Here is a 14,816-nt window from a genome sequence, read left to right on the forward strand (position 1 = left end):
TATGATCTGTGCAAGAAATAGCTACTGAATACCTATTTCTTATTAGGCTCTTTTCTTGGGTCTGGCAAGACAAAAGTAAGCGAAGTCAAGTCCTTGACCTTGGGAGCTCACATTCTAGTAAGACCATCAATATGGGGCACCTGGGTGGCTCAGTCATTAAGCATCTGCCTTTGGCTCAAGTCATGATCCCATGGTCCTGGAATCAAGGGTCCTGGGATGGAGCCTCTCGTTGGGCTCCTTGCTCAGCAGGGAGCCCGCTTTTCCCTCTCCCTCTGCTTTTCCCCCTGCTTCTGCTCTCTCTCTGTCTCAGATAAATAAATAAAATCTTAAAAAAATAAATTAATACACAATATCATGCAAAGTAGTAGTAAAAAATAGAAGCAGGGGACAGAAGATGCAGAGTGCTTTTTTTTTTCCTTTTTCCCAATTTTTTAATTTAAATTCTAGTTAACATACAGTGCAATATTGGTTTCAGGAGTAGAATTCAGTGATACATTACTTACATACAGCATCTAGTGCTCATCACAAGTGGCGCCTTAATCCCCATCACCCATCTAGCCCATCCCCCACCCACCTCCATCAACCCTGAGTTTGTTCTCTATCGTTAAGAGTGGGTTATGATTTGTTTCCTTGTCTTTATTTCCCCCATCCCATATGTCCATCTGTTTTATTTCTTAAATTCCACATATGAGTGAAATCATATGGTATTTGTCTTTCTCTATCTTACTTATTTCCCTTAGGGAAGCATGTTTTGGCAAGGTTATACTTTTAAAGAAATCAAAAGGAAATGAGAGAGTGTCTAGCAATTTTTTTTAAAGATTTTATTTATTTATTTGAGAGAGAGACAGTGAGAGAGAACATGAGCGAGGAGAAGGTCAGAGAGAGAAGCAGACTCCCCGTGGAGCTGGGAGCCCGATGTGGGACTCGATCCCGGGACTCCGGGATCATGACCTGAGCCGAAGGCAGTCGTCCAACCAACTGAGCCACCCAGGCGTCCCGAGAGTGTCTAGCAATTTTAAATGTTGATCTTGGACGTCTCAGCCTCCAGAACTGTGAGAAAATAAAATGTTTTGTTGTTGAAGCCACCTAGTCTATGGTATTTTTGTGATAGTAGTCCAAATGGACAAAGACAATATTTGACAGTACTTAGATGCCTGAGAGCAAGTTAGAATACTGGAATTATGTGTTCACCACTTTATTTTTGCAGTAGTCATCAGGGATCTGAACTCTTGAAGAGCTTAGAGGTTTATGCAGATCAACTTAGGGAGCTTATCCAATTCCACTCTTATATTCAGGGCAACGTCTATTACTGTCTCTGAGTGAGAATATCTTTCCCCAGCACTCTTCTCAGAGCCTTAGCTACATCCTTATTCCGGAGAGTATAAATCAAAGGATTCAGCGTGGGAGTAATGATGCTATAGAACACAGAACCAACTTTGTCTTGCAATGGAGTGTGCTGGGACCTGGGCCTCATGTATGAGAAGATGCAGGCACCAAACCAGAAGGAAACCACAATGAAGTGAGAACTACAAGTAGCAAAGGCATTTCTCTTACTCCCAGCTGAACGCATCTGAATGACACTGTGGAGGATAAAGGCATAGGATGTAGAAACCAGGAAAATGGGGAAGAGGAGAAGTATGATGCTGCTGATGTACACTGTGGTCTCATAAACAGTGATGTCTCCACACACCAACCTCACAACAGCTGGAAACTCACAGTAGAAGTGGTGGATTTTTCGAGACCCACAGAAAGGGAAGTGCATCAAGATCGTTGTGTGAATTAGAGAGTTTATAGACGCTCCCAACCACGACATGACAGCCATCATCACTTCCACCCTTCTGTTCATGAGAACGGTATAACGAAGTGGATGACAAATGGCCACATAGCGGTCATAGGACATGAGAGCCAAGAGAATACACTCGGCACCACCCAGAGACAAATACAAGAAGTGCTGGGTAGCGCAGCCCACAAAGGAGATGGTCTTCTTGCCAGAGAGGTAGTTGGTAGCCATCTTCGGGATGGTTGTGGAGACATGCATCAGATCCATGAGAGAGAGCTGGCTGAGCAGGAAGTACATGGGTGTATGAAGCTGGGCATCAGCACAGATGAGGAGAATGGTGAGCGTGTTGCCACTCACTGCAATAAGGAAGACCACTATGGTTAAGGAGAAAAGGAAACGGTGGGTAAGAGAGTCATCAAAGAGGCCTTCAAGGATGAAGTCTGCCAGAGAGGTCTGATTCCTCTGCCACATCTCCCCTCTCGCAGTCTCTGGGGAAAGAGGAAGCAGAGATGAAGTGTGATATCAGAAATACTGGGGTTTGGCAGACCTGACAATAAGCACCTTTTGATCTACCAAAGCATTTGTGCAGAGAATTTTTTTCTATTTCTGATTCTTCAACAGCTCTAATTATTAAAATAACTTTTAAAAAATAACTTCAAATAGGGGTGCCTGGGTGGCTCAGTGGGTTAAAGCCTCTGCCTTCGGCTCGGGTCATGATCTCAGGGTCCTGGGATCGAGCCCCGTAGGGGGCCCTCTGCTCAGAATCTCTCCTATGGCCTGCTTTCTCCAGAAATGCACAAAAATGGGAATTCTGAGGAATGTAGTTCCCCCTAGCCACACTGACACATTACAAAACCACCAGACCCCATCCCCTGTTGGTTTGACATTCATCCATATCTCCTTAAGCCAATGAACACAACAAAGTCATCCTTCTGCCTAACATAACTATCCTGCATACAACCAAAAATGTGCAAGATATCCATATACTATTCATATACAATATAATATTCATATAAGTATTTGTATAAAATATAATATTCATATAAAACAATACCCATTACACAAAAGTCATTTATCTAAGTGCCAACCCATTCCGTGGACATCAGTTAGCACTCTTTCAGTCACTCCTGTTCCTGCCAATGGACTCACAAGAACAGCAGGCATGGAGGCTACACCTGAGCTCAGCAACATGGACCTCCACTCACCAAGACCAGTCTAGCTACAACCACTGCTGGGTGCCCAGTCGGCCACTAACAGACCAACATGGAGTCCCTGATATGGCAGCATTCGCCAGGGGAATCAACCAACTCCTTGGTGGCAGACTGATTATGTTAGACTGCTTCAGTTGTGGGAGGGACAGTACTTTGTCTTACTGGAATAGACACTTCAGATATGGTTTTGTCTTCCTTGCCTACAGTGCTACTGTCACAGCTACCATCTGTGGACAGAGAGATCCTTTGTTCAGCATAATGGTATTCCAAGAAGCATTGCTTCTGACTAAGGAACTGATTTCATCACAAATGAAGTGTGGGATTGGGCCCATGCTCTGTTATCCTGAAACAACTGACTTGATTAAATAGTAGAGCAGTAGAACAGCCTTTTGAAGACTCAAAAGTTATAGCAACAGCTAGTTGGCAACACTTCCCATTGCTGGTATCTTCCAGGATGTGCTATATGCTTTAAATCTGCATCCAGCTTATGGTGCTGTTTCTCCCAACACAAGGGTTCACAGGACCAGTGAGAAGTCACTATAACGCCTATGACTATGACCCACCAGCAAAATTTTTGCTTCCTGGCCCTGCACTTTTAGCCTTTGCTGGTTTAGAGGTCTTATTTCCAAAGGGAGAGATTCTTCCACCAGGTAACACAAAAATGATTCCCCTTCCTGAGTGTTGAGATTGTCACCCTGTCACTTTGGGCTCCTCATATCACTGAATCAACAAGCAAAGGGGGTTATTCTACTGGTTGGGTGTGAGTGCTCCTGACTAGTAAGGAGAATCTGAGTTGTTCCTACACCATGGGGATAAGGAGGAGCATGTCAGGAATGTAGGATATTTTCTTTTTTTTTTTTTAAGATTTTATTTATTTATTTAACAGACAGAGATCACAAGCAGGCAGAGAGGCAGGCAGAGAGAGAGAGGGAAGCAGGCTCCCAGCTGAGCAGAGAGCCCGATGCGGGGCTTGATCCCAGGACCCTGGGATTGTGACCCGGGCCGAAGGCAGAGGCTTAACCCACTGAGCCACCCAGGCGCCCCAGGAATGTAGGATATTTTCTAGGGTGCCTCTCTGGCTCGAATGTCCTGTGATAAAAGTCAATGGAAAACTATAACAACCCAATTCTGCTAATGGCCCAGATCCTTCAGGAATGAAGGTTTGGGTCATTCCACATACAAAGAAGCATGACCAACTGTGGACAAAGGGAATATAGAGTGGGAAGTAAGAGCAGATAGTTATAAACACCTATCATGACCAGGAAAGCAGCTACAGAAACAAAACGTATCATAGGCATTTCTTCCTTATTTTGATATGAACATTTTGCATACGTATATTACCCATATGTTTTGTTTTTCTTCCCCTTGGTTCTCCCTTTTCCTAACATCAGATATATTTATAGTTAACTTCATCTCTCAGGTTTTTTATATTTTATAATTTTTTTATTTTTATTAACATATAATGTATTATTAACCTCAGGGGTATAGGTCTGTGAATTGTCAGGCTTACACACTTCACAGCACTCACCATAGCATATACCCTTCCCAGTGTCCATAACCCAGCCACCCTCTCCCAACCCTCCTCCCCCCAGCAACCCTCAGTTTCAGTATTTAAATTATAGGCTACAAGAGGGAGTATAAATTAGATAGTAGAGTGAATTTCATATAAAGATAAAAAGGAGATTTTGTATCATCTTACGGGTAAATACTTGGTGTGTTTTATATCCTCTTCTTAGGAGAACATTAGCATGTTTTGGGTTGTACATGGGATAGGTGTATCATGTTAGGTGGAGGAGTAACTTGGTATTGTCTTTATCTGGAGATCAAGTATGGTTTAAAGAGTTGTGTATACAAGTGCCAAGTAGACGCATAGCAAAGCCACCATATGTATGTACCTGAATACAAATAAGAGATATGTCCTAGGTATACCTGAGAGCCTTCAAATCAGGCTGATAAAACTAGGATTATAACATTAAATCCACCACATTTTCCAGTTAGCCCTTTATCTAATTCTTACGTGAATACTGATCATAATGATAGCTTGGTCTCCATGATGAAGCCCAACTCAAATAAATAGTTGTCCAAATTGACCCCCAAAATATCCACACACATCTCTCTTTGTGTTTTTCCTCCTAAACATTTCCCTAGATTTTCATGTACTCCAGATTATCGACTTAAATTTTAAAGAAGATTAACTCAGAACTCAATGTATTCTTTAGAGTATAATTTGACCAGTAAGAAAGAGGTCCAATTTATTATTCTTTCTCTCCATATTAATGCAGCCTAGGATTATCTTTTTGGCCACCACCTCATATTGTTATTTCAGATTTAGCCTCTTAGGGACTAAGAGCCCAACTTTCTCCATGCTTCCTCCAATCACTCCAACCCAGTCAAAAGATCACATATTTCACTTTTACTTCAGTATCCATACTCTCCCCTATCTCCTTCCTCCTCTGTTTCCATCTTTTTCTGTAAGGCTCCATAGTGTAAGCTTTTCTATCACCTGTTCCATGCTGTCTTAGACAAATTTCCTGATCATTTCCCATTCTGTTTTGCTGCCCTTGCATGACTTTTTCTTCTGCCTTCTCTGACAACCTTCTTCATGGATTGACTGAATATCACCCAGTGACTAAAGAGATGAGGAAATAAGCTGACAATTCCAGCGGATGCCCTAGCATCTAATAAAAGCTTCCTAGACACCTCAAGGCCCAGCATTACCTTACCTGGAATTCCCTCTGCAGAGACTTGTGGGCACAACAAGTGCAGAAGTGGGATGGAGAGGGCTGAATAGGTCCACAGTGACTCACACACTGCCTGCTGATCACTCAAACAGGTCTTTCCTGAGGTGCTCATCAGATTTCCTTGTCTACTTCTGAAAATCTCCATTTACTGGTGGAATGACATGGAAGACATTTTTCTACAGTCACCATTGTTGTCACTAATTACCCTAGTGACAGAGTATCACCAGGAACAAGAGTAACTGTAATTCTGTAATGCTCTTGCAATCTGTGCTCAGATTTTGAACTCCAGTAGTACACATCAGGACAGATTGAGTAACTAAACTTCTTTAACCTCTACCACTTGGGGCTTTGAATCATGCATATGTTTCCTCTGCCTCTAAACATATATCTGAACCACTGGTCATCCCAAAATGACAATGCAAGCTTGGGCAATAAGAATTTGCATCAATGTGACCTGATTAAGAAGCTACCTTGAATACTAGTTTAATCATCAGGGAGTCCAGAGACAAAAGAAAATCTGTTTTGGGTTTTCTCCTATTTTTAATCACTCAAGGCTTTAATCACTCAAGGCACTCAATCATTTTTTAGCTTTATACCTTGTTTCTTGATTAATAAAATAAGAACGTTTCTAGCACAGGCATTTTTAGAATAAGCCCCTTCTTAACTGCATGAATGATTTCTCAGCAAGAATCATAGCGGTTAGAATAGGGATAAACAGGACCCGACATGAACCAGTCTTGAGGACAGAGGAGCACCATCTGTGAGAAATAGAACACCCCCCTAACCCAGAGGACCTATGATGTAGGCTGAGGCAAACTGAGGACACTAAACATATGGCATCAGGGATCCCAACCCACAGGACACATCTTGAATCTCTTGTGGAAACCATTACTCAGGATGCCAATTAGACTTTCCCTATGCGTCGAGATAAGCATTCCCAGAGGGCTTTGCTTGAAGTTTACTTGTAGGAGCCAGGGGAATGACCTTTGCTTTGCTTGAAGTTTACTTGTAGGGATCAGGGGACTAAGTTATTTTGAGGAGTGTAAGTCTGAAGATAATATGGGAATATCTTCTCCAAGGACCAATTAACCCTGGAGTCAAATAATCCTTAGAGTCCTGGCTTGTTTTTTATCTTAGAACTCAGATCCCTCTAGCCCCTTTCCATCCAACCCTTTTGAGAGCCCAGTCAGAATATAGAAGTTAAAAAAGAAAATGACACATCTGTATATCTTCTTTTTATTTACTACCATCTCATTCTCACACCAGGCTCTTCCTCTTTGTTAAGGGATATATTGAGCTATTCTTTGTTTCTCTATCTCAACTCAGACATTTTGTCTGAGCTTAGCTTGTTGTTTATTCTTTGAGTAGATTCAGTGTATAATTACTTTCTTCAAAACCTACCATTGGAGCGCCTGGCTGGCTCAGTCAGTAGAACATGCAACTCTTGATCTCAGGGTTCTAAGTTTGAGCCCCACATTGGGTGGAGAGATTACTTAAAAATAAAGTTTTTTTAAAAAACCTATTGTCTAATACTTTTACCTGGTGCTTTCACTCACCAGAATGTAATCTTTCATTAATTAAGGCAGTCATGGTATTTATCTAATTCATCAATTTATTTGAAAAATATTTGATGAGCATCTGTTATGCCCCAAACACTGTATTGGGTAGATGAACATGCAAGCATAGTCCGTTCCCCCATGGGACTTACAGATAAAGCAAATAAATAAACAAATATTTCATGTTGGATTAAGAGTTTGTGCTAAGTGATATCATCGTGACCATACTCAAGTGACATAAAACAAAACTTATACTATAGTAAAGAAAGGGCACGGTATCATAGCAATGAATGGGCTAGAACTGACTTCAGAATCAGTTAGATTCAGTAACATGAATAATGTGTCTACTTTTCCCGTTCATCTTGGCTTGAGTCTCTGTGTTGATACTCGCTCAGGCATTTTTATTTAGAGGGTATACATACAGCTGGAAGTATATATACATACTTTTGGCTTCCCATCCAATGTTCTACCACCTCCAATTCAGAAAAATTCAAGGGAAAATCTGTTCAACAGTTCATCCTGGTGGCCACTCCCTGAAGTAATCACTGTGTGCCAGAGCCCAGAGTAAAATAATGCACTTGCCTGGGACAGGTGCCCATCTCTTGCAGGGGCTAGAGAGGTAGGGTGGTAATGGAACCCAGAATCAAATGGATCTGGAGCAAAGTGATATCACAAAAAAACTATAGTTGTGAAGGTGTGACTTCAACAGAAGTAGGGAAAGAGTCTATAAAAGATAAAACAGTGCATGCCCCCTACTAAAGTGTGATAGGGAAGGATTCACTATGCTAGAGTAAACCAAGGAGGCCATTATATTAGAATGGGTCATATGGGAAAGCATCTTTAAAGAAGTGGCATCGGGTCACCTAGGTGGCTCAGTTGGTTAAGTGTCTAACTTGTGATTTTGACTACAGGTCATGAGATCCAGCCCCATGTGGGGCTCACACTCAGCAGCGAGTCTGCTTGGGATTCCTTCTCTCCCTCTGCCCTTCCCTTCACACATGTGCACTCACTCTCTCTCTTTCTCAAATACATAAATCTAGAAAGAAAGAAAGAAAGAAAGAGAGAGAGAGAGAGAGAGAGAGAGAAAGAAAGAGAAAGAAAGAAAGAAAGAAAGAAAGAAAGAAAGAAAGAAAGAAAGAAAGAAAGAAAGGAAGGAAGGAAGGAAGAAAGAAGTGACCCCTAAGCTAAGATCTCTGATCAGGGTAAGGCTTAACCAGGTAATCAAAAGCAAAAAGAGGTCCAGATAAAAGCCAAGACTTGTAAAATCCCTGAGCTGAGACAATTCATGGCGTGCTTGAGGAGCCGAAAGGAAGCCAAAGTGGTAGGAGCTACAGTGAGGAGACAGAGGTAGGAAATGACATCAGGGAAGTATGCATGAGTCCAAAAAGAGAGAAAACAAGACCTTGAGGATTTTATTCAGAGTTTTTAAAAATCTTCTAAACAAAGGAGTAGCAAGATAAAACTTAACACGTTTTAAAGTTCACTCTAGATGATGCCTAAGGGATACGGACAGAAGCAGGGAGGCCATATATGAGGCTGTTGTTCTATCTCAAGGAGAAACAATAGTGTTTCAGACTAAGTTTGTAGTGGGAAATAATTTCATGGTATTTTAGGAGGGTGCCATTAACATAACCTGGTGATTTATTTAATGTGGGAGTTGAGCATAAGGAACTCTCACAATAGAAGACTGAAAAAAACTGCCTTTTAAAACAAAGTTTTAAGGGTATCATGTAAAATTATTAATGAGAGAAACTACTAGGACAAAAATATACAATTTTCTTAAATTTCAGAACTAAAACCAAAAAATGTGGATATGTATATAAAGATTTTTAAAAAATAAGAGCAGAAAACATATGAATACAATGTGACAGAATTCAAGGCAAAGATAGCTGGGTTATGAATAAATGCAAACCAACTTCCCCAGTTTTTCACACAAAAGGATTTTCAAATTCGGTCATAAAGCAAAACTGAACTCTACGCAATATTTTTTTTTAACATAACTCTAAAAAAAAAAGTAGTTCATAAAGCTAAAAATAAAAGGAGGGGCTGAACTAAATGAAAAATCTAAAAACTAAGGATTCTGATCTTACCATCTGAAAAATTAGAATCCAACTCCAAAGGCACGAAAGACAAAGAAAATACTATAATGTTAAAGGGCATTCTCTGAAGTGTATACAACATCAAAATTTTAATCTGTAAAAGGCTATAAAAATGGGTGCAATCTGTAATGTAAATACAGCAGTTAGGGGTGCCTCGGTGGCTCAGTGGGTTAAAGTCTCTGCCTTCAGCTCAGGTCATGATCCCGGGATCCTGGGATTGAGCCCCGCATGGGGCTCTCTGCTCAGCAGGGAGCCTGCTTCCTCCTCTCTCTCTCTGTCTGCCTCTCTGCCTACTTGTGATCTCTGTCAAATAAATAAATAAAATCTTTAAAAATAAAAAGAAAATAACAGCAGTTACAGAATGTAAGCAACAACACTTAATAAAGAAAATTATAGGAAATACAAGGAGATATAGAGAGTTGCTGGAGGAGGAAAACTTTAATCCACCGCTCAGTCTAAGAAAGATTAGGGGGACAAAGACATAAATCAAGACTAAAGAAAAGAGAAATACTTAACCAACACAAGAAGATCTCCCTCATCAGTCTCCTGAGAGAACCTGTGTGGTGCAATGATTCAGCAGAGGATTATAGGGCCAGAGACCCTGAGTTCAAACCCCAGTTCTACTACTTACTGGCTATTTCTCAGGCAAGTTTCTTCAGCAGCTGTTCTTATTCCCTCTTGAAAAATGATGGTGAAAATAATCTATACTTCACAGAGTTTTATGAGAATTCAGTAAGTTAAACGTCTAAAACCCATCGAATAGTTTCATGGTGCCTGTTGCATGATGAGTGCTATGTAACTGTAAGCTCTTATTATCCATGAAAATATGTCCTCTATGAGGACAGTGATTTGTCTGTTTCCTTCACTGATGTATTCTCCACACCTAAAACGGGATTTGAGTTTTATGACCACAAAGAATTTCATAGAACCACATTACCAAGAGTGGTTAGGGAAAAAGCCAGAAATTTAACGTATCTGTTTGAATTTCTCTGCTCATACAGCTGCTTTACTTTGTGATAATGTATATTACACACTCAAGTTACACAATTTAATTAGAATGTGACAAGTATTAAGGTCCTCAAGAAATCCAATTATGTAAAACCTGTTGTCTAGTGAAAACAGAATCAGAACAAGAGGAAATGAGATGGTTCAAGCATAAGAAAAATCCTTTTCTAGTTGAGTAAAATATCCTTGTAGGGACTTCTGCTTCTGAAGATGGATTGACATGCATGAGATTTTCCCTTCTGCCTAAAATAACTAAAAAAAAAAAAAAAAAAAACTGCTCAAAATGTATGAAACCACAATTTAAGACAATGGACATCAGGTGTTTTTTTAAAAAGGACAGTGAGGGCACCTGGGTGGCTCAGTCAGTTGAGCATCTGCCTTTGGCTCGAGTCATGATCCCAGGATTCTGGGATCAAGTCTCACATTGGGTTCGTTGCTCAATGGAGAGTCTGCTTCTCCCTCTGTCCCTCCCTCCCCCACTCGTGCTCACTCTCTCAAAAACAAATAAAATCTTTTTTAAAAAATTAAAAAGGACAGAGATCCCTGCCTTGAGAGTTTCAGGCTTCAGTGCTGGAAGAAACCAGTGGAAACAAGCCAACCCCCTGAGTTGAGAAGATAAGAGTCGATAATCTGAAAATTCCAAATTTATTGGAATTTTAGAGCAGAGTATGTGAAAGAGAAAAACTGCACAGAGAGTGAAACCCAGGGATGTGCAGGAGCTTTCCCTTGGATATTTAGCAGAATACTGATGAGCATTTGTGTTTGATGCAACTTCCTAAAGTTTGGAACAGTACTTGGACCTGGGCCAGGCCAGGAGTAGTGCCTGTCCTCACCACCAAACCAGAAAACCAGTTTCAAAGTATTGGTGTGATATGCTGAAGGCTCTTGAGGAATAATCAGGCAGAGACTACACCCTGCTATGGTTCTGCCTAGAAAATCCTAAAAAGTAAGACCCCAAAGGATTCAATTCCCAATACCCTAACTGCATTCCAGAATAAAGCTCAAAAGTATTTGTAGTAATACAAAAATATCCAGGACACAACAAGGTAAAATTCACAAGGTCTAGCACCCAATGAAAAATTAGAAAGCATGCAAAGGAACAGGAAAATATTACCCATAATAAATAGAAAAATCTGTGACTTGAAACCAACCCAGAACTGATATTCAGTACACCAATTTGAAGTATCTTATTGACTATGTTGTTTAGATCAGACAGAACTAGCAAAGACCTTGCACTTACTACAACTGTATTCTGTTCAAAATGCTAAAGGAAAGATTAGGCATGTTAGTAGAGACAAGAAAGATAAAACACACACACACACACACACACACACACACACACACACTACATTTCTAGCAATGAAAGCTACAATGTCTATAATGAAAAATAATTCAGAATAATTAGCAGCAAATTGGACATTGCAAAAGAAAATATTGGTGTATGAAGACATAGCAATAAAAGCTATCCAAAATGAAATGAGACAGAAAAAAGTCTAAACTAAAAAATCAATGAGCAGAGCATCTCTGAGCTTAACAACCTTAAACAGCCTAGTATACATATAACTGGAGTCCTGAAAGAGCAGAGAGAGAAGGGATAGAAAACAGAGTCAATTATCATATGGTTTCACTTATTTGTGGAGCTAACAAATAGCATGGAGGACAAGGGGAGATGGAGAGGAGAAGGGAGTTGAGGGAAACTGGAAGGGGAGGTGAACCATGAGAGACTATGGACTCTGGGAAACAATCTGAGGGTTTTGAAGAGGTGGCGGTGGGAGGTTGGGGGAACCAGGTGGTGGGTACTAGAGAGTGCATGGATTGCATGGAGCACTGGGTGTGGTGCAAAAATCAATGAACACTGTTAACGCTGAAAAGAAATAAAAAATTTTTTAAAAAAAGAAAAAAGACTTATTTCGCTAAGCATGATATGCTCTAGTTCCATCCATGTTGTTGCAAATGGCAAGATTTCATTTCTTTTGATGGCTGCATAGTATTCCATTGTGTATATATACCACATCTTCTTTAACCATTCATCTGTTGATGGACATCTAGGTTCTTTCCATAGTTTGGCTAGTAGGGACATTGCTGCTATAAACTTTCGGGTGCATGTGCCTCTTCAGATCACTACATTTGTATCTTTAGGGTAAATACCCAGTAGTGCAATTGCTGGGTCATAGGGCAGTTCTATTTTCAACATTTTGAGGAACCTCCATGCTGTTTCCTATAATCTTTTGCTTTCTTGATAATAGCCATCCAAATAAATGTGAGGCAATATCTCATTGCAGTTTGGATTTGATTTTCCTGATGATTAGTCATTGGAGCACTTTTCCCATGTACTTGTTGGCCATTTGTATGTCTTCTTTGAGAAAATGTCTAGACCCAGACCCTTTGCCCTTTTTTAATAGGGTTATTTGATTTTTGGTATTGAGTGGTACAAAAGCGAAAATAAACTTTTGGGACTTCATCAAAATAGAAATTCCTTATATATTTTTGTTACTAACCATTTATCAGATCATGGTTTGCAAGTATTTTTTCCCATTCCATAGGTTGCCTTTTCATTTTTTGATTATTTGCTTTGCTGTGCAACATTTTAGTTCTACGTAATCCCATTTGTTGTTTTTGGGGGGTTATTTTGTTTGTTTTTGTTTTTGTTTTTGTTTTGCTTTTGCTGCCTGTACTTTTGGTGTCATAACTAAGAAATCATTGCGAAGGCCAAGATTTTTCCTCTATGTTTTCTTCTAGGTGTTTTACAGCTTCAGATCTTACATCTAATTCTTTAAACCATTTTAAGTTTCTTTGTGTAAGAGTCTAATTTCCCAAAAACCACTTATTGAAGAGCCTATAATTTTCTTATTCTGTATTCTTGCCACCCTTGTTGAAGAAAAATTGACCAAAACATCAAATTTAAAGCCTTTTATTTTTTAAATAGAAGTATAGCTCTAAGGAGACCCAAAAGATAAAACAAAAATTTTAAATATTTTATTAGCTCAAAAGAAAGCACAAGAAGAGTAGTAGAGAAAAACCAAAAGTGTTTTAAAACAAGCAAGTTGATAGATTTAAACTCAACTATATTAATAACTTCATTAAATGTGTGGCATGTATTGCATGGAGCACTGGGTGTGGTGCATAAACAATGAATCTTGGAACACTGAAAAAAATACAATTACAAAAAAAATCAAAAAAATAAAGAAACACCAATTTTATACAGTGCAAGTGCAGTTTGAAAGATGGCCAAGATCATCTGGAGAAAGTGTAGGATAGTCATTGCCAAATTGTCTTCTGGGAAGTCTCAGTTGCTGCTCCCTGGGCTAGTTTCCATGGTGAGTAAGCTTGAGAAATCCTCTGTAAGTCATAACGTATTAACATGGTAAAGACTCAGAGAGATCCCTAGGTAACGTTGAAAACTACTACGAGTTCATTCTCAATCCTGTTTGTACATCAGAAGCATCGTAAGAGTTTAGTCCACTTTTAGTAAATATGATACCTGTCTCCCATCCCATACCTGAGAGGAGCAATATCAAGACACCTAAGAGGAGAAAAAAAAATTTATTAAATAGGTAGAGAAAGAGTATTTTTCTCAGTAAAAGATGCAAGTTCTTTAATAATAATGAAGGAAGCCAGAATGCGTCAGCCCAAAATAGGTCTCTCTGGCATAACAATCATTTTGAGCTAAAGGCAATTAAGAGCAGCAAACCCAGGAAAAGCTCCTCCTTTCCTGCCAAACGGCAGGATATCAATTCCTTTCCTGGAGACCACGCCAACAAGGAATCTGCAAACATTTAGTCCATCTGTTTTCTCACCTGCATTTACTTTGCCGAACTCTGCCACCCTTTGCAGGCTAAGACTGTTTTTCCATTGTCCTGTCATTTCTCCACAAGTGTACTGTTCTTTGTTAAAAAGTATTACGTCAGCCAGAATTCTAAGCCTCCACTTTGAGTAACTCTTCATTTGGGGTTTTTTTCCTGCATGGTGTGTGCTGTGTGTGTTAATAAGCTGTTTTTCCCTTATTAATCTGACTTTTTGTTAGAGCCCCAGCTGCAAACCTAAGACTGGGAGAAGTCAAGTTTGCCTCCCCACCATAATAGGAAGGTGGGTTCGTGAAGCCTTGAGAATGCAGGAAATGGTTTGGAATCACTGCCACCAGAGATGTGAAAGGAAGTCCAGGGATGAAAAAATGAAGAAGTTGGTTCACCAAGCAGCTCAAAAGCCCACCTGAAGTCAGAGGGCAAGACTTTGTAATAGAACCAGTCAACCTGGCTCAACATCCCCAGAGGAGAAAGGTAGTGATGGGTTTCCCAAGGACTGGAAATGAGTATGCTAGATACTGTAAGAAGTCCTGAAGGGCAAGGGTACTGGTTTCCTAAGGCTCTGTAACAAACCACAAACCAGGTGGCTTGACATGACACAAGTTTATTGTCTCACGGTTC

General features: G+C 40.0%; 1 protein-coding gene across 1 annotated transcript; it reads right to left on the bottom strand.

Moving 5' to 3' along the window:
- Positions 1 to 1,306: 1,306 nt before the first annotated feature.
- LOC116580727 (olfactory receptor 2AE1) lies at positions 1,307 to 2,251 on the bottom strand. Its single transcript, XM_032327369.1, has one exon. The coding sequence runs from the start codon at positions 2,249 to 2,251 to the stop codon at positions 1,307 to 1,309; it is 945 nt and encodes a 314-aa protein (XP_032183260.1).
- Positions 2,252 to 14,816: the final 12,565 nt, after the last annotated feature.

This window comes from Mustela erminea, chromosome 20, assembly GCF_009829155.1.
Source record: "Mustela erminea isolate mMusErm1 chromosome 20, mMusErm1.Pri, whole genome shotgun sequence".
Taxonomy (NCBI): Eukaryota; Metazoa; Chordata; class Mammalia; order Carnivora; family Mustelidae; genus Mustela; species Mustela erminea.

Bases quoted from the DNA above. Each gene is read 5' to 3' on its own strand.
- LOC116580727 (XM_032327369.1), bottom strand. From the start codon at position 2,251: ATGTGGCAGAGGAATCAGACCTCTCTGGCAGACTTCATCCTTGAAGGC.